Source organism: Octopus bimaculoides, chromosome 1 (assembly GCF_046866305.1).
Source record: "Octopus bimaculoides isolate indiv1 chromosome 1, ASM4686630v1, whole genome shotgun sequence".
Classification (NCBI taxonomy): Eukaryota; Metazoa; Mollusca; class Cephalopoda; order Octopoda; family Octopodidae; genus Octopus; species Octopus bimaculoides.
In genome coordinates this window covers 149,075,893-149,101,020 of record NC_142928.1, presented here as the reverse complement: position 1 = coordinate 149,101,020, position 25,128 = coordinate 149,075,893, and the positions used below count along the sequence as shown (strand labels likewise).

General features: G+C 33.5%; 1 protein-coding gene across 1 annotated transcript in view; it reads right to left on the bottom strand.

The window, feature by feature from the left end:
- Nucleotides 1–5,572: 5,572 nt before the first annotated feature.
- The window catches only part of LOC106881307 (parafibromin), a 30,843-nt gene continuing 11,287 nt past the window's right edge, over nucleotides 5,573–25,128 (bottom strand). The window contains exons 3-13 of the mRNA XM_014931678.3: nucleotides 23,663–23,795; nucleotides 23,162–23,220; nucleotides 19,725–19,810; nucleotides 18,922–19,144; nucleotides 18,373–18,474; nucleotides 15,721–15,787; nucleotides 13,530–13,782; nucleotides 11,655–11,792; nucleotides 10,839–10,930; nucleotides 9,335–9,476; nucleotides 5,573–6,976 (exon numbers count right to left, since the gene is read on the bottom strand). Coding sequence (XP_014787164.1) covers nucleotides 6,940–6,976; nucleotides 9,335–9,476; nucleotides 10,839–10,930; nucleotides 11,655–11,792; nucleotides 13,530–13,782; nucleotides 15,721–15,787; nucleotides 18,373–18,474; nucleotides 18,922–19,144; nucleotides 19,725–19,810; nucleotides 23,162–23,220; nucleotides 23,663–23,795 — 1,332 coding nt within the window. The 3' untranslated portion in view covers nucleotides 5,573–6,939. The remainder of the gene's footprint in view (nucleotides 6,977–9,334; nucleotides 9,477–10,838; nucleotides 10,931–11,654; nucleotides 11,793–13,529; nucleotides 13,783–15,720; nucleotides 15,788–18,372; nucleotides 18,475–18,921; nucleotides 19,145–19,724; nucleotides 19,811–23,161; nucleotides 23,221–23,662; nucleotides 23,796–25,128) is intronic.

Here is a 25,128-nt window from a genome sequence, read left to right as displayed (position 1 = left end):
AAAAAAAAAACTTAAAATGGAAAAGCAGTTGAATGACTTTTTATTATATTTTCTCCTGCCCACTCAATGTCATGGCTCTTGTCAAAAGTCAAATAAACAGACCTGAGAACTTTTCCTGGAAAAGTTTTCATATTCTCGCATTTCCCGCCTCTTCAGGTTCATAACTCTTCCTCCAATCCAGCCCAGCAAAATTTTCTAATTTCAGCTTTATTAACATTTAATACAACATTCCTAGTACATGTTCTGACCTTACAGTACAGTTTGCACTGGCTTTTAATACCAAAGACTAAAAAACTAATAGCTACTTTGGGATTGTTAAAAAATAACAATTCTTTTGTGGTTATTTGCCTTTCATAACTTAAACTAATAATTTTGTTTAATTTTTTTTCTTCTTTTTACCCTCAGCTTGTCTCATATTAATTCACCCAACCTCTTTTTTATGATTGATTTAGGTTATTAACATATTATATTCATATATATACATATATATATTAAAACTTTAATCTAATAACCTTTCTTTTTTTTTACTTTTGTTAATTATCTAAATTTAGTGAATGTACATAATTGTCAAAGTCGTTATTAATATTGATGAATCTCTTGCCACCGACTGTTTGCATGACTTACATTTGACCACCACCACCTTTCTGTCCTTATAGTTGCTTTCTTCAAGAAACTTTGATTATGAAAGAATCTTGCAGTTTGCTTTCAACTTATTATATGAAATCCATCCTTTCTAAATGAAATATTTCTCACTCACACTTATATTAATTAATAAACAGCATTAAGTATTGATCAGTTAACTTTCAGGCAATAAGCTTTTCCCACAACTTAGTTACTGCTGCTGCTGCTACCCTCGACTGCAACATTATTATTATTATTACTTTCATACTCACCACTACTGCTACCACGAAGCCTAATCTAGTAGTTCCAATGACTACTTCTAACTCAATTATTTTAATTACTTAACCCAATTGCATTACATAACACACATCTGAATTTCATGATAATCATTTTATTTCACGATTGGTTTCGCGCCTCAAGAGAATATTGGAATCTACTAATATCTAAACTTGGGTTGACCATAGCAAGATTGTTTTCTTAACCTTAGGTGTGTTAACTAACCAACTTTCTGTAGTAGATTTATCATCAAAATAAATATTTACAGCTTTTCTTTCTATTCTTATTTCATTAATATTTCTTAACAAATTAATAAGTATCTGTATTAAAAACAGACTGAACGAAATAAATCTATAATCATAGAGTGGTTTCTGTCTCTTAACCCTTTTTTGTGACTATATTTTTGAATAGACAGCTTACGTGTTTCAGTTAATTTTCTATGTAGTTAAAACTTCAGATGTTTACTAAACTATCTGTAACTACATATTTGTATATACTGTGTTGTTGACTGAAATCTCACAATATCATTCATAATGCAAGGAGATTTTGATAGATTCTAACCTAAATATTAACACTTTATTATGGGAAGGTCAGATTTAAAAGGGTTAAGCGAATAACACTTTGACAGTGTTATATATATATATTATATTTTTTTTAAACTGGCTTTACTAAATGCTCTAATTCACTATCTCTGTACATTGCTGTTGCCTTTTAGATTTTGTTTTTGATTAGTCTATTGATAATATGAATAAAAACATAATTAGCCAACCATATATATTTTACACAGAAACTGTTTTAAGTGTTTTGATTAGTTTTTGTTTTTATTTTAACCTAATTAAGCTAATCCTCAGTTATTATCAACTTGATTGAATATTGATACCCTATTGATGGAAACTGACCAATAAAGGTTGCATATAGTGTTTATGTATGTACATTATATATATATATAAAAAGAGTTGTTGGGTCAAAATCCTGCATTATAGATCTGTAGATATGTGAAAGACTGGCTAATCATACTATAACATTTTGGCACAAATGTAGCAGAACTTCAATCCAAATTCTTGCCAAGGCCTGCTTTATGCTAGTCTTCATCTGACTCAGATGCTGGTGTTGGTGTCGTCGTATGCTGGGAGCCCATACTAGTCGCCTTTTTTTTTTTTTTTTACCCCATTTTTCATTAAATTTTTTGAGTCAGTTTTTATAGTATCTTTTGTTATGTATTTTTTTTTTTTTTAATATTTTTGTTTGTAATTTATATTTCAAGGAAACTTTCAAAAATTAAGCAAACAGCTTGATTTCAACTCCTGGACTTAGCATTAGAAAGGCATTAATGCCATTTTCCCTCTCCCTTAAAAAACTGTACCTATAGAAGTTTAATGTCTCCACCAATACTCAGTATAACTCATAGAAAAAAAAAATGATTAAACATCACACACACACACACACACATCTAACCAACAGTCAGTGGCTTTTGGCAGCTGTGGTTCACTTAAAGAATTCTTTTAGAAATGATTTTTCAAACTGTCTTTTATTTTAGTCCTTTTTCTCATGGATTTCTTAAAAATTGAATTCAAAATTCTTTCATTAACATTTATTCAAATAAAAAGAGGTTCTGCTTTATTAATATGAGTACAAGTAGTTGTATAATTATTATTTTTTTTCTTCATTGTCACAAAGTCTACAAACTGAACTTTAGCTAAAATCTTCAAACACTTAAAGTATCATCACTTCAGCTTTAAGCTATCCTTTTCAAAGTAAACCAAACCTACAGTTGTCATTAATACAGACAGCTTGGATCAGTGCAATTCCATTTGAGGCTACACTTATTGATGGAGGAGAACAGTCTCTCATTCATACAATACTCTTTATTTCTCCCATACCTTTTCTTTTTTTAAAACAAAACATCTTTTATTCTTCATAATTAAAAGAACCAAATACTTTCCATTTGGATAGCATTTATTTATTTTACATTTCATTTTGTTTTTTTGTCATAAATTCATTTTGATTTTTTTTTTTTTCCAAAAAGACCAGTCATTTATTCTGGAAATATATATATACATATTGTCTTATTTAAAAAGAATATTCTACAACTAAGTTATTGAGACACTGTTTTCTCTTCTTTTCCATGTGTGCCACTGACTACCACCATAACCCCATCAACTTCACAAAGTTGGTATATTGTATTAAAACATACACAATAAAAAAAATTTCTGTTTGTCTATTTGATGCAAAAGGTGTGTGTGTGAAAATAAAAGTGTGTGTGTGTTGTGACAGTCTGCCATTATTTATCATTTCCTGCCTGAAACAGTCCTGGATATTACTAGTGTAAGTTTCCTGATCCATAATTCCTCACCTATCACCCTTTTTTAAAAAAAACAAAAAAAAACTATACATTTCCATTGGTCTGTTTACATTGAAGTCTCAATGAAACAAGACCTCCATCAATATGGGTATGTCGTCTTCAGCTTCAAACAGGTCACCTACTTGCCAGTTAAACTCACTCACTCTCTCCCTGCTGGTATGGTTACACATCTCTACATCGCAGTATTTATCACACTAATCCATCTTGTGGTATCACATTAAAACACTTAATTTATGTTTAACAAAAGGTAATTTATTGGTCACTAGTTATTACATGTGCCATAATTCATCATTTTCTTTTGAGATAAAGCTGTTTTATATGAAACAATTTGTTTTGTTATTTTTACTTTTCTATTTTTTTTTTTAAGACTGGTGATAAACTGTGCATATATATATATATATACACACACACACACATTTGTTTCATTACACATTCCAATCAGTAAACTTAGCTTAAATATATAATCAACTATCAGTTGTCTGAACTGAACACATTGCAGTATTTCTCCAAGTTTGGATTACACTAGGAACTATTGGGTTGTCTGGAAAGTTCATGCAGATTTTTAAAGGAAAGAAAAAGGTCAATAAATACTTGCCATTACATTTTTAATCAACCAAATATGAACCATTTTCTTGCACAATGCATCTCCATATTTCCTATAACTTGAAAATACCCTCTTCCCAGAATTGAGGTGGTTTCATGGCAAAGAATTCATCAAGGTATCTCTTTACGTCATCCAAGGAACTGAAATTTTTACCATTAAGACTATTCTGCAGAGACCTAAATAAGTGGAAATCCGAAGGAGCAATATCAGGTGAAACACATCACAGCCAAGCTACAGCAATTTTTGTCTGGTTCCCAAAGAAACGTGCAATCTTGCATCATCATGTTGGAAAACAACACCCTTCCTGTTGGCCAATTCTGGACGTTTCTCTTGAATTGCTGCATTTAACTCGTCCAGTTGTGTGCAGTATTTCACAGAATTAATTGTCTGGTTACTTGGGAGAAGCTCATAGTACAGAATTCCTTTCCAGTCCCACCAGAAACAAAGCAAGACTTTTTCAAGGTGAAGATCCGCTTTTGGGGTGGCGAAGAGTGGCTCATTCGCTTATTCCAGGATCACTTTCTCTGAACATTTCGGTAGATAATCCATTTCTCATCACCTGTCATAATTTGCTTTATAAAAAAAAGGCACATTTTCATTCCGTTTATAAAGCGAATCACAGATGAAAATGCGATCCAAAAGGTTCTTCTCATTCAACTCAAGTTTGTACCCAAGCTTTACCAGGTGCTCATGATTGACAGATTTTGATAGGTTGAGGCGTTCTGCCAATTCTCGGGTTGTGCAATGTGGCTTATTCTCAATCAATGACTTGATAAGTTGATACTAATTGCTATCTTTAACACAGCAGTGAATTAAATGAACACAATATTTAATTTCATCAATTTAGGTTTACATTTCAAATCCTTTTCACCCTTCAGTATCAATAAAATAATCATAAATATAAATTAGCTATTACAGTAATCCCTCGACTATTGCAGATGTTATATTCCAAAACCACGATATATTTGAAAATTCACAAAGTAGAAACAGTATTGTATATATTTTTTTAATAATTTGTATATATTTTATCATAAATGCAAAACACCACCACAGAAGAGTCGACATAAGCTTAGATAATAAACCATGATATGGTAAGGGATAACTGTATATCAAAACTATAACATAAAGTAGCTGTACAAGCCTACCCTACAAAAATTGCCTTTTGCTTAAATACTTAAGAGCTAATGAAGGAGCCTTTTATAAGTTACTTGACTAACAAGAAATAGCAACCAATTCTCTCTCAAATCACAGCTTTCTGCCTTGGGAGAAAAAAATGCTACATTAGCTAGCTTCCTGACATTGATACTTTATTTTTTATACTCGTTATTTAACTTCAGAGTATTGAGCAACGGACATTAAATGGTGATGTTGTCTTCATTGTACAAGAAAATACTTATTTCAAAATTATAAATACCACCTCCTACTCCCAAAGGATTTATCATAGTATGTCAGGATTGTATGGTTCTCATCTAGGTTGTGGTTACACGGTTACTTCATAAATAATTGAATTACTGTTGAATATTCAACAAACCTTTTATCAGTTGGACTTCAGGTTGTTTAACCAGAGAAATATGATGTGATACTGATTTAGAAATCAGAAAATAAACTTACATAGAATCTTCCTTTTGAAAACTCAGGACATTTATAAAAAAAAGAGACTCAGTTATGTTAACAAAACTGGAGTTTAAAATAGAAAAACAAACCATATAGATGGATTATAAATTTATTTGTTTAATTTTTTTTTTTTTAATCTGATTACATGGAAAATAAGGGATTGTTGCAAATGACTATACTTCCCCTTTGCTTTAAAGGAATCTTTCACTCTTAACGAAACATTTCAAGGAACAGTATATACATGTCTTTAGAGTCATCATAGAACAAAAGTTTTAAAAAAAAAAAAAGAGCAGCCAAATATAAACAGGCATTAATAGAAAAATTTCTTGTATTCCTTGGAAGTTGGTATAACTGAAAATAAGGAGATGATCAGCTACACTATGTCTTCTCATGTTGAAATTTATTTAAAATGAATTTGTCCATTGTAGTAGCAACACTAATAAGATGTAAAAATATAAATGGTTTGAGGAGGGGTTAGAACCACATTTCCCAGTTAGAAGCACTCAATATGAGTGATAGTAATAAAATGGAAAGGTGGGGGAGAGAGAGAGAATCACATGTCTGAGGTCTTAAAGACTTCAGGAATTTGAAATATGAGAGCAGAAAGACTGCAAATAAAGATCCAGACTAAGGGACCAAGGCACAAGGTTTGGGATTTCAAAGTAGATTTCCTCCTTCCTTTTTCCCTTTCTAAATATAATTCCTGAATAATTCAACTGAAAATTAAGGAAGGATTATTCCAAGAGATTCTTTATGAAGAAAAATGTTATTCTTAAAATGGAATTTTTTTTTTTTTTTAAACTAAAATATTTGGAGCCTCACAAAATTTAAAACATTTAAGTGGTAAATGATTAAGCTTGCTTTTTTTTTTTCCTTGGCAGGAGAAGACAAAGCATGGTTGAAACTGTATAAGTTTTAATTCCACTTATTAAAATTCAGAATACAAACTTAAAATAACCACTGTTCAGGACAACACTTTCAAAATTAATCTGGAATGCTATACTTTGAATTAATTCAGGTAGTGTTTTTACAGGCTTTCAAATATTTTCCAGAATTACGTGTGAGATCATTGGAGAAGTCTACCAAATTAGAAAACTTTTTTTTTTCCTTAATTTGATGGTTGCCTACAATGGAAATTCATAAAATGGTAACTACATATAATTTAGTTCTTGTGAGTCCAATGAAATTCTTTCAATGCAAGAGAGATGGAAATTATGACAGATATAATTTTTCTTTTCAATGCAAGAGGCAAATTGGAAATTAGGATGAGAAAAGATTTAAAAATAAAATAAAAAATCTCCTTCATGCCATGTTCTATTCCAAAAATGACTGGTGAATACTTTTTTTAAGTTTGAAAATGTTGAATGAGATTATGAAAGAGTTCAACAAATTCCAATTTAGTGAATAAGATGTTATCTTTATCAAATGAATCATTTCCAGCATTTTCTTGTTTCCTTCAGTTCTAGAATCGAAGATGATTCTTATTTTTCATCATATATCTGAAAGTAAAAAGAAAGTTGATAAATAACAACCAAAAATAAAATATGTCTGTATATTTGCTTAAAGACAAAATACATAAAATTAACAGTAATGAAACATTATATGACCACACATATTACTAGGAGAGGACAAAGATCCTTTCCAAGTCATACAGACTTGTAGCAAGCATATTGTCTATTCGGCTATTTAGCTTTAAACTATATCTAAAGGGTGTATTTCGATATTGTCAACATTTGATCACGCGATTAGGGTTGGACTAAATCTGTTGCAAAGATTGGATGGTTTTTAACTAGCCAGTCAGTGTTTGAGCAACAGTTTTTATCCCAATACAGAAAAAATCTCTTCCTGCCTACCAACTGTTATATAAGGAAAGGTCCCTCATGCTACAGAGCAGAGAGAGATGAGATCACAAACCAAGTGGACATCTTCCTCTTTTTTCTCATTGCTGATGCTGTCCATCACACAGAACCTAGCCATGAATTATCAAACCAATTACTTAAGACCTGCCATGTATTTTTATAATGGTTGCAATAAAGAACAGTCACATTCAATTTACCTGGTTCTTCTGGTCATTAGTTTATCTACGATCACTCCCGGCACACAGACCAGTTAATGCACCATTCAAGCCAGTCAGGTGGCACTAGCATCGATCACGCTCGAATGGTGCTTTTAACATGCTACCGGCACACACACACACATGCCCATTTTTTATCTTGCAAGGTACTTAGTGACCCTGTTGGAGCTTGGTGCAGTTCCAGGCCTTGCCAGGTCCTGTTAAACCATCCAACCTACACCAACAAGGAAAATGGACGTCATATGACAACGATGATGATATGTACATTTACATCTTAAGTCCTCATATGAAAAGTGTCGATAAAAAATGGTGATGTTTGTTGACATTGCTAGCAAACAAGTCATTCAGGAGATGTGAGCTTTCAAAAGCATTATTTAAAAAACAAGCAAGAATTAATGACATAAAGAGCATGTGGTTGTAAAACAATACATCATTACATATTTGATCAACCTATGCCAGTATGGAAAAACAGATTAAGCTGGTATTTGCAACATAACTAGAAAAATTCTTGAATAAATTTATGATGTAAAGTTTCAATTTAAATATAAACACTTTAAAATGAATACTTTTGTATCCTAAAATCAGAAGGAGTCCATCGTGGGTTGCTACTGAAAGGGCTAAACTAAACCAAATACCTATCACAGCTTTGAAGTGAGAGGAAATTCCTTTCGGTTGGGCTGATAAAAAAAGCAGAGTAATGTACCTTGTTTTTAAACTGCAATGCTTGTTAGCAAGTTACAAGTGCTAGAATGTAGCAGCTCACAGCCACTATGATGTACTAAATTGATACTAGGACATACAGAGTTTGGATTAGACACTATAGAAAAGTAAGAGGAAATAAAGTGTTTTAAAGATGACTAAACCATAGTAGTTTTTTAGTTCCAAGACAATTCTCACTGATCCTGGAGACTCGTGGCATGAAGGTAGTCAAACAACTAGATGTTGTACCCAGATCCATTGTTTGTGTCAACTTTCCATTAGACTGGTGTTCCAGTTATGGCCATCTCATAATTCATGTGCCTTTCCTTTTTAAGATAGTAGGTGTGATCTAGCTGCTATTTCTTGTTCAAGTGACTATGTAGAGACATTGGCTCACATTACTGGCACTCCATCAGTTACAACAATGAGTGTTCCAGCTGATCCGATCAATGGAACAGCCTGTTCACGAAGTTAATGTGCAAATGGCTGAGTACTTCACAGACACGCATACCCTTAATGTAGTTCTCAGGGAAATTCATGTGACAAGGCTGGCCCTTTGAATTACAGATGCACCTCATTTTGCCAGCTGAGTGGACTGGAGCAACATGAAATAAAATGTCTTGGTCAAGGACACAATACATTGCCAGTAATCAAACTCACGACCTTATGATCACAAGCTAAATATCCCTAACCACTAAGCCATGCACCTTCGCTGGACTCACATTAAATAGTAAAAAGAGAATGCAATAGAAAAAGGGATGAATATTTTTTTTTTCAAATTCCATAGTTGGAGAAGGGGTGGCCCAAATGATTAACATGCCACCAAATTAATATCTCTGCACATCACCAAGATTTGTATGACATAAATTTCCCGCTACAATGTTGTATTTCTTCTCAAAATCTTTCTTCAACTAGTTAGCTGTTGTGAGATTAAAAACAGCAAGTGGGAGAGATGTCAAAAGGTTCAAACAATAGTAACCACATGCTGAGCAAATTAAAATAAGGCTAAACTCTAACAACTATACATTTAGGTCAAAAAGAGCAAGAAAATACAAAAAACAACAGTGAAAAGTAAAATCTTTACCTGTCCAACACTTCCCAAAATTGTTGCAACATTGCTCTGTCCAAATGGCGTTTGTGTCTGTCCAAATTAATCACATTAACTGCCCATTTTTTGATGTTGTTATCTAATGGCAAATCGGCCCATTTGACATGGAAAGCTCGGACTATTAAAGAAGGCAAAAACAAAACTTTTAATAGAAAAGTGTTCACTTTATAATACATAAACTACTCATACATACACACATATATATATATGTTGAAGTTGTTTATTTTATGAGTTAAACTTTCGCTGCACATCTAAATCAGATAAGCCAACAAGAGAGCCTCCACAACGTTACTAAACTTGCCGGAAACAGCAGTAAAATACCCCCCAAATCACAATCTACCAGGGTTTTAACTCATAATATAACTAACTTCAACTAAAGGTTATACTGTCTTTCCATTTGCACTTTATACCATAAAACTTCAAATCTCTTTAAGTTGGAAACTGACAACTTAAACCTACATTTTAAAGTTTCTCAAATATTCTGACAAAATAAACAAAATTTAATAAATAAAAAAAAATCAAAACTAATTTAAAATAGTCTCCTAGAAGAAATCCAAACAGTTATACCTTTACCTGCTAATCAGAATTTGGAACAGCAACTTATTCAGTTTGATGAAAAATAAATGACCACTGGGAAGTTAGTCTGAAGCAGTCTTTAAATTTTTAAAAGTCAATACTTATATATAATGTGGTTAATACTTTAAAAGTCAATACTTATATATAAAAAATGACTGTGTAGTCAAGAAATTAGTCTTTCAGTGACGTGGTTTCAGGTTCAGTCCCACTCAGCAACATCTTAAGTCAGCATCTTTTTCTCTAACCCCATGATGACTGATGTCATGTGAGTGAATTTAGTAGCCCATTATGTATATAGCCATGTGTGCCTGTGTGATTTTGCATGTTGCATGAAAAAGTGCTAAGCTACACACAGAGAAGTTTGTTGTCATTCCCCATCAACTAATCATCTGTTATGTTTACACTTTCAAAGACACATGGACAATAAAAAAAATCTTTTGCATGAAAAACAGGTATGGGATAGTGACTGGAAGGGTATGTGCCAGTAAAACAGTACTTGAATGACATGTATTCATCTAATTCAGGCTAGTTTGGGATTCTAATTCTGGCAAAAGTAATTCTTATTTAAGAGTTTCTACTTTATGGAGGTTTTGTTGCATCATATTAATAAAGTACACTTCTCTTTCTGTCTTCCTGAAATGAAACATATATTCACTTGTGTAAATAAAACTGGTACAAAATTTTTACAGTAGAAGTTTTATACAAAAAAGTGTAGCTTGTACACAAGTAAATATGGTATAGAAATTCCTGTTCATGATTCAACTTCTAATCCTCATAAACCAGGGGCCTGAAACCTTCAAATTTATCCTATTCTTTTAGTTTAATATTGGAATTTAAATGTACTCCGCTTCTATTCATGTCAGTAAATTAGTTCTGGAGCAGGAATATATCAAGAAAGACTTACTTCTAGCAAATATCTCAACTGGATTGCCATCCCAAGGCCAACCCTTAAACTGCCACGCAGGACCTTGCACGAACACAGCAACAACACGATCCCTAGAACAAATAAGAAATTACATATAATCTCAAGCATACTAACAAAAATAAAGCCATGTGTAAAATATTAGTAATTTTTTTATTCGAACTAGAGTATACACACTTGAAAATATGTTTTGTAAAAGACTTGCTCAAGATGAGTTATTTACAAATAACATTTCTTACATTGTCCAATACTTCATAACAATACTAACAGAAGAGTAAAACTTCACAGCCAAGCCATAACTTCCAGTTAACAAGATCAAGCTGCCATTTTTGTGCCAGAGTCAATCTCTTAAAGAATATAATATATATATAATTGGCAGTAGTTACAGAATAACTCAAGGGATGAAAGTTTTATGCATTGGCACTTATCAAACTTGAAAGTCAAAAATATATATTTAGTTATGTTCTGAGTTCTATATTCCTATTTGTGTCACCAATACATATATATAATAAACCCATTTTGTGATGTACAAAAATCCCTGAATTTCATTAGAAAAAGGAAGTGTAAACCCACACATATACACAGATGTATATGTTATATCTTCATTAAAGACATATATATCTTCATTAATGTAGAAGCATTGATAGGCTTTATCAACAAAGTGTTAAATATATCAACTCTCGGTGTTAAATTAAATTCAAAATTAATAAGAAAACTAACATGGAGTTTGAAAAAATATCTATTTTGTTTTCCATCCCCAAGGAAAAGTTCTTTTTTAATAATTAGTTTAATACATACCAGTCATCTGCCTGAAGTTTTGTAGGATTATCAATAATACGATAGGGCACTGTTAAACCACCTTCTTTTCGTCTCTGAATCAATACTTCATTTTCTCTTTTCATACCTTGTGCTCTTTTTTCTTCAGTACTGAGAAACCTGTCCGGACAAAATAGATAAACTATGTAAATATCTTAAGTAATTTAGTCCCAACATCCTTTGTATATAATGAAATCGATTATAATGAAGGGAAAACAGGGATTTATTTTACAATACTAATCCATACCACTGAAATTCAGCATATGGAATCTGTAACGATAAATTGTTTTTATATAATCTTATCTATAAAAGGTACGAGGATAAATTTGTTGTATTTGAAGTCCATAAAGGGAATCAACTCTTTTGAATTACAAAGCATTTTAAACTTAGTCATCTGATAAAAAGAATACCAAATACTGACGTCGATATAACATAAAAAAATCTCTTGAAGGAGGTGCACTAGGATGGCTGCAGTCCACAATTGAAACCAGTAAAATAATTTTTTTTAAATCTCTACATTTATTTTGAATTACAGTAATTTAATTTTTTTTAATACTTTATTTAAGGTAAAACATACAATTACCACTTCGATTTTGTATCTGGTTTGCAAGATTCTTTATGTGAATAATTAATTCATGCATTGAAACAAATTTTGTTGTCTGGGGAGAGTCATACTGCGTTAATATCTAACACACCAGTTAAATTTCCACTCATTTATTACTTATGTTTTATTGTTTCCCAAAATTTTCATTGTTTCTGCAACTTTCTCAATGGATGTTGACTGTTTATCCTGTCCATTATTATGGATAATGGACAGAGTCAACATCCATTGACAAAGTTGCAAAAGCAACGAAAATTTTGGAAAAGGAAAAATATAAATAATAAATGAGTGGAAATTGAACCAGTGGGTGTGTTAAATATTAAGGCAGTATGACTCTCCCCAAACACAATATAACTATCAACATTAACAGTTGGTTTAGGAAATTAACAGAATGAAACTAAAGAGTAATTGTTAAGGTTTAAAATGCTGGAATTACTGACTGCAGTTCCATGCATTTTAAAACCAAGACATACACCAGCATGACAAAAAAATATATTTTCAAGCAACCTTTTAAGAAACTCCACAAATAAACAGGGGATAGTCTCAAAAAAATGTAAAAGAAATGATATCTGTCTCATGGCTGGCCGGTAACGTATTTTTCTGCATTATATGGATAATTTATCCTAATCATGCTATTTATAGCATTATCACGCGTTTGAGAAATAAATTTATTTCGATATCTGCTAAATTTGACCAGTTGCTGTTCAACTAAAAAGCCGTTTAATAATGAAGAACTACAGACAATAACTATTAGAATTTCTGCACCAGAATGTTCGGGCATGTAAAACAGTAATAAGCTTAGTAATAATCCTTTCTACTATAGGCACAAGGCCTGAAACTTGGGGGAGAAGGGGACAGTTGATTACATCAACCCCAGTGCTTGACTGACACTTATTTCAAAAGGATGAAAGCCAAAGTTGACCTTAGCAGAATTTGAACTAAGAAAGTAAAGCCAGGCAAAACGGCACTAAGCATTTTGTCCAGCATGTTAACAATTCTGCCAGCTCTCGGCCTTAATAAGCTGAATATTGATAGAATAAATCATTAAGACAATATTGTTTAAATACACACAAATTATGCACTCATATAATTGATCCTTCCTATAGTAAGAAAGAATATTATCTGCTGTTAAATAGGCTGTAAATATCATGAAACATGACATGTGGAATAATATTTATGTGCTTTTAGGTAATTTTAAGAGTTTAATAAATGAATGTAATAAATGGAATCAGATGAGAGAATAAGCAAAAGTTTACCGGAGATCTTGTAACATATCTTTTGAGTTGAACATAGTGATGAGTGATGTGGCAGCAGCAGGGATGATAATGACTGGAGTACGAGAACCTTTCTTTAAATTTGGCGGAGGTCGTGCTTGAGAAATAGGTCGTGGTTGTGGAATTGCAGTAGGTAGAGGAGTATGAGTTTTTCTGGCTAGAGCACCTTCTGTCACAGATTTCAGTGTCATTCCGTGATATGTTCCCATTGTGTCAATTTTAAAACCTTCCGTTTCTGATAAAAATAAGAAAAAGAAAAACAATAATTTTATGAACATGAAAAGAAAATTTTCAGTTGTTTTTCATTCACAGTGGAATCATTTATTAATTTATTGATCATAATGCCTCAAAACACATCACAAATAAGAGGAACATACTACATAAACACTTATTCCAATAAAATATCCTCAATATAGAAATAAATTTATTATATGCATTAAGTCTTGCTATTAAAGGATTTGGGAGCCAAAAGTCCAAGTTCAAAACAGTACAAGCTATTCCTTGTTGATCATTCCTTGTTAGGCACATCACTATCTTAAGTTAGAATTACACCCAAACAAAACAGCTGAAGCTTCCATTAGGGTGCCTCTATGGAGTCACTCAACAGGCGACAAATAACAGCAAAATCACCTACAAATCAGTCAACAATGGAATGCTCCAGTTATAATTGACCTGGATATATATAACAGCCCAAGGCTTCTGAAATACCAGAAATAACCCCAGCAGAAATATAGTAACAATATGCACACTGCCCACAACGGCTTCATGAAATTATATTAACTGATGATACATTCAAAGTTAAAAAGTTGTGTAAGCAGGCATGTGTGTTACTGCTCAAACTTCTATTGCAGATCAACTACTATGAGTTATTTCCTATATATATATATATATATATATATATATATTGACCGTTGACTGAACACTATTCAATTTTTTTTCTCCGTGTTTTTCTCCTTGTCTCCGTATTCTTTCTGTTGAAGAGCGTAGCTCGAAACGTCAAAGACTTTCCGTATTCCCGAGCGTCATACTAATATATATTTTTGTTATTTACACCACCTGTCCTCGTCTGTTGTTATTTTTTGTATATTCTCCCATATATATATATATATATATATATATATATATACACACACACACACACACACATGTATGTATTATGCAAGACTCTAATATATAGTGATGAGTAATCAACATTAAATGATGATGTTGATGAAAGGAGCAACCTGATGTTGGCTCACTTTTTCTTTGTTTCAGCTCTAAGCTTTAATTATTTCACAAACCAATGCATTCTACTTAACTATGGTTTTTAAGACAAGTTAACATATGAGATAAATCTCTTCCTGGATAAGTTGCTGGTCTGTACAACAGATAACTTCACATAATTTTCTTTACAGTTAGATGAACTCCAGCATGTAAAATTAAATGTACTGCCAAACCCATAACAAATCTTCATAACCCATGAGCTGATAGTACCAAACCTACCAATTAAGCCATTCCCTTCCATCCATAAACTGGGAACTGACAAGCCAATAAAAGAGCCTCTGTAATCACCCAACCTGCTAGAATTAACAATAAAATTTGTCATCTAAAAATGGATGGACATATTATCATGTCTGTATTCCAAACAGCATGGGTCTGACTAGCATGATGGTTGTGTTGGTCTCCAATGTTTGTTTTAGCAAGGTTTCTACAGCTGGATGCCCTTCCTAATGCCAACTACTGTACTGGGTGCTATTTTCATGGCACCAGTACTAGTGAAGTCACAAAGTAACATGCAAAACAAGACTTCTTGTCAGAGTCAGAGAGCGGAATTGAGTGAGACAGCTTTGTACCAAATATAGAGAGACTAAAGTAGGAAAAAGAGACAGGAACAGATGTTTTGCTGTAGATGAGATACATGGCTACCTCAGCAGGAAAGAGAGAAAGGATGGTGGAGATGAGGCATCAGAGTGTATCCTCAAGATACAAAGTGGACAGAGAGAGAAAAGAGGTAATGAATCAAGAACAGTTTTGGAGAAAATAAAACCTGGATAATTAAGGCTGGAAGATTTTTTTTATCAAAGATCTACTGGTTCAGAGTTGACCTAGGGTAAAACAAACTACAAAAGTAACTACTTGGTAGCTGATAAGATGTAAAGAACTACAAGCAATAAATATAATAAAAATATCTTACCTTCTTTGCCTCTAAAACGTTCCTGATCGTATCTGTTATAGCCTACTGCTGGGGGAGGTCGAGATTGCTAAAAAAAAAAAAATAGTAGTTGACAACGAGATAAGGTAACACTGAAAATAACTTCTACAGAAGACAGAAGTACAAATGAACAAAAGAAGAAATATTAATAACACTTCCCTTCAAAATTAGTTCTTATTTCTAACACTGAAAATTTTCCAAAATCAGAACATGGTTTAATAGATACCAAAAAGTGTATCAACAAGTCAACAAGGAAGCTTCTATGTGTCATCTGATCTGCCATAATAGTAGTTCAGTTTCCCTTGATCACACTTTACTGTCTGTGAAAAGGAAGACTACATAAGAAAATGTAATCCTTGATAAATGGTTTATGTAAAAAAAATATCACAGTTACTGCTAGGATGACTTTGGTGATGGGTCTTGCTTGATTAGTGTTGACCTGGGCTAAACAGCAACAATGGATAATATAGTCCAGCATATACCTTGTCTTAAAAAAGAATACTTTAGATAGAGTAATCTTGGTTACACTTTGTCTGAGAAGAAAAGAGGATATTCATTGATGAAACACTTTTGACCATAGTGCAGGGTCCATAAGACTATCACCATATCTTATACTGGTCCTTTAGAGTAGCAAAACAAATGACATTATGACCTATCTTTAATTATATGGGAGAGATGATTTTGTTCTAGCCAATGAAAGTAGAACACTTATATCTGCTTCTGTATCACTATTGATATTTAGTCACATTAAAATGTAGTATGTGACAACTTTTACAATTTAACATTAACAGCCATTTAACTTATTGTTAAATTAAAACTATGGTATTAGCGTTATTTCTGAGTCTAAATCTCAACAAAGGTAGTTTTGCCTCATGTCCTTTGATTGATATGATGAAATATCAGTTAAGTTTTGGTGAAACACACACTACTCCTTTCCACACGAACCTATGTTTGATTAAACTGATTAAACATCTTCCCGTAATATGTTGCTTGGGTTTGATTGCTTCAGCTAAATCCCTTCCTGCAGTGGCCTGGATTTAATTAAACAGATTATACTCCTTTCCTGCATACATGCATAGATGAATTTATAGCCTTTTTCCTTTTATAGAAACCAATATTGTTGTAAAAATTGTGCTCCCTTAGGTCACAGAAATTAAAAAGGTTAGATTGGTATAACAATTTCTTCCATTGAAACACAGATAAGAAGTTATATATTTTATCCACTTGTGTGATGTGGATGGACAAAGCTGTACCAGTGGGGTTTGAGCAGAAGATGTAGAGAAATGAAACTAAATACTAAGGAATTTAATTAATCCACCTCTCTACTATTCCATAAACTTTTCAAGAATGTCTAAACAAAAACAAAAAAGACAAAATTGGTGAAAAATATGCCAAAAGAAGGAACAAGATTGACAAAATATTGACAAAATAAAGAGAGAGAGAGAGAGAGAGAGAGAGAGAGAAACTGATATCACAGATAACTAGATGTTAGCCAGATAGCTAAATATCTAGTGCTGTAGTTTGTATCATGACTGGTTATTTTTTAAGGCAATTAAGTACTACTGAATTAAGAAGTTATAAAATAAAAAATACAAAATCATCATCATCATTATCTTCGCCGTTTAACATCTGCTTTTCATGCTGGCATGGGTTGGACGGCTTGACTGAGGGCTGGCAAGCCAGAAAGCTGCACCAGGCTCCAATCTGATCTGGCAAAGTTTCTACAGCTGGATGCCTTCCAAACACCAACCACTCCAAGAGTGTAGTGGATGCTTTTTACATGCCACCAGCACGAGAGCCAGTCAGGCGGTATTGGCATCAACCACACTTGAATGGTGCTTTTTATGTGCCACCAGCAAGGGAGTCAGTCAGGTGGCACTGGCACAGGACCGACCGGTCAGCCAGTACTGGCATTGACCATACTCGAATGGTGCTTTTTAGGTGCCAATCAAGCAGTACTGTCATCAGCCACGACAATGAATTCACTTGACTGAACAGGTCTTCGCAAGCACAGTTTATTGCCCAATGATTGAAGGGTACTCTTAAATGGGCCTGTTATGCTGCACTGGCATAGGCCATGATTACGGTCTCACTTGGCTTGCCAGGTCTTCTCAAGCACAGCATATCTCCAAAGGTCTCAGTCACTTGTCATCTGTGAGGTCCAACGTTCAAAGATTGTGCTTCACTACCTCATCCCAGGTCTTCCTGGGTCTACCTCTTCCACAGGTTCCCTCTACTGCTCGGGTATGACACTTTTTCACACAACTGTCCTCATCCTTACACAACACATGACCATACCAGTGCAGTCGTCTCTCTTGCACACCACATCTGATGCTTTTTATGTCCAACTTTTCTCTCACAGTACTTACACTCTGTCGTATATGCACACTGACATTAAACATCCAGCGGAGCACACTAGCTTCATTCCTTGCAAGCTTACGCATGTCCCTTGCAGTCGCGGCCCATGTTTTACTGCCACGTAGCATGGCTGTTCGCACACATGCATCATACAGTCTACCTTTTACTCTGAGTGAGAGGCCCTTTGTCACCAGCGAAATATATAAATGAAATAGGAAGAAAACACAGACTCCTAAAATTAGTGCAATTTTCAGTAAATAACCAAGAGAAACTTACAGATATTGGTGTTGTTTGTGAAGGGTGGCTCATTTGTCGCTGACTTCCTTCTTCTCGAGCCTTAATAGACTGAAGAATACTGAAAATATTTTTAGCAAATTCCTAAAGAAAAAAATTGGCAAAAATGAATTAATATACAAATAAAAGTACATCTGACTGAATTAAATAATATTATGCATCGATATTCTTACTCAGACTCCATTAAAAAGAATTACATGTAAAAGTTAATACTAGGAGAAAGAATTCATTCATAAAGAGACTTCCCACAAAAAAGTAATAAACCTAAATGAATCATCATCATTTAGCATCTGCATTCCATGCTGGTATTGGTTGGATGGTTTGACAGGGACCAAATCAAAGTACTGTGTCAAGCAAATGCTTTTTACATGGCACCAGCACCCACACCAATGCTTTTTATGTGGCACTTTGGTTTTAGGATCTCAATTCTGTTGTGGTAGGCAGGTCATTAATTACAGCAATTAAAATATTTTATCTTTTAAACATCTAAATCTACTACAAAGTATTAATGTAAAAAAAGAATTAGCCTACCTTCCCAGAACTCTGTAATATAGTTGTTCTAGTCCGCCATAACCGTTCTCGACTGACAATGACTCGAGTTACATCGACCTCAGCATCTACAAAAGTTCGTTGGTCATCAGCACCAGGTGCAATGTCATCATCACCTTTAATCATAGTTCTCTTTTTTGCCAGACGTTTTGCTTTGATAGCAGCAATTTTCTCCATTGGCAAAGCTTCCGGAAGAGATGAAGATCTACAAAAATAATAAAAGGAAAAAAAATGACAAATTATAAATGTATAGAAATAAAATTCTATTTATCAAATACTGTTATCATTGTCTGACCTACAAGAAATAACAGTGAAATCTTCAAATCACACCATACTGTTTCAGCCATTTGATCCCTGACTGTCTGGGCTAGAACTTTGGGTGTCCTCGCAATAATAAATGGAAAATTATATTTGTCAAATTGTGGGGGGAAAAAAGAAAGATAACTGTAATAAACTGTCTTATGGTCCTTTTGCCTTTTCTCTTCATTTATCTTTATTTGTTCTTTTTTTGTATTTCAAATTTCCCAACAGTTATTATCTTCAGTGCCAATACACAAGAATTTGATTTTTAGTGATGACAACGGAAGTTTGAATGGTTCTGCCATCACTATACATCAAAATTTTTCACCTTCTCAACCGTCAGCTTTTCATGCTATATTTTTCAATGGCAACCAAAAGTCTTCCCCTTATTAAGTACTACTTCTCTATTGTAAAATTGATAAATATTTAGTTGAAAACAAAATGGAACTCACTTAAATTCAGAAGTCAAATGAAATGATACTTACGCAATTTTAGAAGGTATCATTGAGGTCTCACGAGGTGCATCGATCTTATTCATCCAGTTTTTCTTAGCCTGTTGTACTTGCTCTTCCTAAAAAGTAAACAAAACTCAGTTTGTTTTCCTTATGATGGTGTCATAACTGACAAGCTAAATTCAGTAAATCCTCTTTTAAAAAAGCTAATCAAAGTTATTACTTTATAAATCTTTCTACAGCTATTTCTATGTTGGAACAGATAAGATGGTTTTAGAAAGTTCAATACTTATATGAATGATTTCACACAGATCTTTAACAAATGGACAATTTGTAAGTGAACCACATTTCTTTGAAGTGGATGTGGCCATCCTCATTCTTCAGTGTTATTAACTCAAGTGAATAGATTTAATGGTTTTCCTTTAACTGAACACAGTGTCTAGCAGTTTTAAGTACATGACACTGAACACTTAATTGCAATATCTTTATCATCATCATCATCGTCGTTTAACATCCGCTTTCCATGCTAGCATGGGTTGGACGATTTGACTGAGGACTGGTGAAACCAGATGGCTACACCAGGCTCCAATCTGATTTGGCAGAGTTTCTACAGCTGGATGCCCTTCTTAACGCCAACCACTCAGATAGTGTAATGGGTGCTTTTACATGCCACCGGCACGAAGGCCAGTCAGGCGGTACTGGCAACGGCCACGCTCAAAATGGTGTATTTTATGTGCCACCCGCACAAGAGCCAGTCCAGGGGCACTGGCAACGATCTTGCTCGAAAGTCCTTACACATGCCGCAGGCACAGATGCCATCACAATTTCGCTTTCGCTTGCCCCAATAAGTCTTCGCAAACTGAGTTTCGTGTCCAACGAGGGAGACGACGTTTATAAACTGCAATACTTTTACTATATTATAGTGACATATCAAGAAGATATCAAGTGTATCATTCTTCCTGCATGCACACACAACAGCTAGTATGTTCATTGAAAATACATTGGTCAAAAGTAAATAGGCTGAAAAAACTATTTGATCAAAAGATACCGATAGAAAAGCAAACTGGTTGAAAAACAGATCAAAAACATATTAGCCAACATCAAATATATTGAAAGACATATATCAAAAAACATTTCTAAAAAAAAGAAATAGACTGAAATTTTTGCTGATGTAATTTTCCTAATTACTCATTTGAATTTTAAAATAAGAACAAATTATTCTTTAAATCAATTATATTTTCAATTTATTTTCAGGAAATGCTTTTTTTTTTATAAGAAAAATAAATGTATTTTGAGAAAAGAAATGTTCATAAATATTAAAAAATTCAATTATATATAAAATTATATGCAACATTCTAAATAGGCCAACACAACAGTTCATATTCTTTTTCAGGAAATTACATTAATAATACTTTTTAGTATATTGGAAGCACCACTCCACAGAATAGCTATCTAAGAATCAACAAAATGTTATTCGTTACATATAGCGTTCAATGCAGAATAACATTAGAATGCAATCTAACAAAGGTGCCAAATGTTGATGCTTGACAGCAATATTATTTTTGTGATATGTCTCTTAGACAGCTATAGTATACACCTTTCATCCAGGAGGACTGAATAATAAGTTCACCATTTGTTTATGGTACCTTTTTCCAAACATAAATTTCCTCCATAGACATTGCAATGAATGGTAAACAACTGGTGCAACAAATAGGACAGTTGTCAAATGTTCCTTCAGAAAAAAAAGTGGGAACTGAAGAGATGGATTCAGTTCAGATCATTGGTAACACCAACAGGAATCACGAATTGCTCTCAATGTTTTTGTAAACATTTCTGAATAGATGACTGTTCAACAGTTTCCAAGATGGTAAATGGCAGTTTCTTCCAGTTTGATTTTTCTCTTCAATGTGTTAGCTGATGGAAGGTAGGGTAAAGCATTCAGAGGAATTCGTACAATGCTAGCATGAAGAATGGACCCAGAAGCTTGGGATGTTCTTTGGCCTTTTCCTTGATCCTTGTCTTTAGAGTGACACTTTGAATCACAGAGCCTACAATGTCTGTTTCATTTTACATGATAAGGTACCTAGGATGACAACACGTCACCAAGAGAGTTTTGAAATCAGTGCTTTTGTTTTTGTTGTAATAAAATATAACTTCTTTTCTTTCTTATAGAACATAGAAAGTTATTGTTGTGAACCTTCATAATTAACAGTTAGCAAGTAAATGCGATGATGAAAATAGTACAATATATATAAATCTGAGTGTATTATTTTGAGATCTTTTGTAGGTGACTTCCATCATTGTCAAATCCACAACACAAAAATTGGCTTCCACAGCTTCATCAGTGTTGTGCATCACATTTTATTTTTAACTAATGAAGCAGTCTTTCACTACACCATCAAATTCAGAACTTTAAAAAAAAAAACCATGGCTTCTTAGATTCTACACATCATGTCTATTTCTGATTAGTTAGTATTTATCAGCCACTCTAGGCTCTAGAGAATGCAACTAGCATTTGGAGCCTACTTTGCTCAATAAATAATATAAATATATCATTTTCTTTCCCTGGTTGTTTTGACCAATTGAATCCTTGTTGGTCAAAATGATACTCTCATTACTTGTTTGTATATTAGAAAATTCAGTTTTTGCTTTAATATACCTTAGCTGACATTGGATTGCGTACATTTCTTGTTTATTTTGAAGTCTATTTTAACACTACAAAACATTATGACAGTTGGAAATATTAGCATTATTTTTTAATAATTTTTTAGCTATTTCTTTGAAAAACATTAAAATTTCAACAAATAGGCCATCTTTTTCTTTCACTAATATCTTCTCAACCGATTTGTCTCTCAATCAATTTGTTTTTCTATGAAAAAGCTTTACTACAAATGTATCTTTTGACCAATATGTCTTTCAGCCAACAAGCTTTTAGAATAACATATTTTCAATGATTGTTCCTTTTCAATGATTGTTCCTAAATCCAATTACAATGTATAGCAGAATATACAAATGCAGTATGCAGTTAATCTTCAAGTTTCATCCAAAACACTGCAACCCACAAAAAATTCCTCCCTCACTTGTTTTTCTAGCAGATGTTGATCAATAAATGTTTCAACTAAACATCAAGTGCAGTATTCTCATCAGTCTGGAACGCTTACAAAACATGTTACTGTTCCTTCCTCTGTGACTAACATGACTAATTTTTTAAAAAATCATTATAATCTAACTCAAACTGAAGACAAAAATACTATATACTTATAATGCCAATCGATAAAAAAAATATAATACAAGATAATGCAATGAACTTAAACTACACAGCAACATGTGGTCAATATTCAGTTTTAAAATTTCCACTTCTAACAATCCACATAAATTTCAAACATAAATGAAGATTGATAGAAATACTAAATTATTATAGAAGTTATAATTAGTGACACTAAGTATTTGATTTCCTGAATGAAACCTACCTCGAGTCGAGGTTTCTTCTTTTCTTGATCTCCTTGATTATCATCTGTTGTTCGTTTTACTAAAGAAGCAAAATAATATATTGCAATAAAATAAGGAAATTTAAATAAGGCATCCAAAGAAAATATTTCAGAAAGATATCTATAAACAATGCTAGCTCTGAAAGGGCCACATGAAAGTAAATGTACATAATTTATTTATTAAGATTAATTCACAAGTTGATGGGGGTTTGATGCACAGCAGCACACTCGTGCCTCATCCATTGTCAAGACACTTCTGCTGACATAAGGCCCCTCTGCCGAGCCATATCAAGCCAGTGTGACAGAGTAGGCTCATCAAACCAATATGATCTGAAGTTCAAATTCATGGCCCCCACATCAGACCATGGTTGGTAGAGAGAACATGCTACAGTGGATTGAACATGTGCAATCCAATCCTATCCAAATTCACATAATAGTCTTATGTAAGTATTCTGTATTAGAGTAACACATTTCATAGCTTACCTTGTACAGGCCTTTGAATAGATATCTCCAATGGTGCACTTTTATCAATGCTACTAGATGTTGATATCTCACCATTAAGAAATGATAGTAAGTCTTTCCTATCAGGACGGCGAACAACAGTAACATCTGCTGCCTATTGATAGAGAAAAAGATGAAGCTTAGAAATATATATATATATCATAACATTATGGAGACAACAATAATTTTTTTTTTTTAATTTAAATTTAAAAAAAAAAATCAGCTTTCATGTATGAGTATAGGAAACAATGCATATGGGGGTGCAAAACATTTATGTCTGTATGTATCCTAATGTCTCATTACTACATACCATTATTGCTGTTGTTGGCACTCCGTCGCTTACGACGTCGAGGGTTCCAGTTGATCCGATCAACGGAACAGCCTGCTCATGAAATTAACGTGCAAGTAGCTGAGCACTCCACAGACACGTGTACCTTTAACGTAGTTCTCGGGGATATTCAACATGACACAGTGTGACAAGGCTGACCCTTTGAATTACAGATACAACAGATAAAGGAAGAGTGAGAGAAAGTTGTAGTGAAAGAGTACAGCAGGGTTCGCCACCATCCCCTGCCGGAGCCTCGTGGAGCTTTAGGTGTTTTTGCTCAATAAATGCACACAACGCCTGGTCTGGGAATCGAAACCGCGATCCTATGACCGCGAGTCCGCTGCCCTAACCACTGGGCCATTGCACCTCCACACATACCATTACTACACCAAATTATGACATTATATATCAGTCTCAGCCATAAAGGTTTATAAAGACTAAAGAAAAGAAAGAGCAATATAAAGTAGCAGGAAGAGAAACTGGACATAGGTAATTCTTAGCAAAGTGAGAAGCCAAATGTAAGAGGTTTGCCCATGCTGTGACATGAGGGTTAGAGATGTAAAGCATTCCAAGTTGCAAGACAATGCATGAGTGAAAATTTGAGACATTGTTGAGAAGAAGTCTGTATGGTGTGATGATGGCACACTTACTAACACTAAAAAGAATGAGGCAAAAAAGTATCTTTACAAGAAGGTGTTCAAAAGTAGAAAGCAACCTCACTAGCGGCAATGCCTAACAAAACACCAATCTGTAGAGTGGTTAGCAAATGAATGGAGATAATGTAGAGATGAGAGAGCCTTTTAGTCTTGCAGAGGACATGACTTCTCTAGTGCTGATACCACAATAAAATGCACCCAGTACACTCTAGAGTGATTGGTTTTAGGGAAAGTATCCAGTCATGGAAACTACCATGCCAAAAATAGAATGTATGAGACATGATCCTCCAACACATTTAGAAGGGCAGTAACCCCAAATAAGGAATGACTTGGAATTGTGACAATCCGTTCAACCCATGCCAGCATGGATGTAAAATGATGATATATAACACAATACAGATGAGTTGAGAAAAAAACTGGTGATAAGCAGAATCATATCTTGCATGCAAGAGAGAAGATGATTC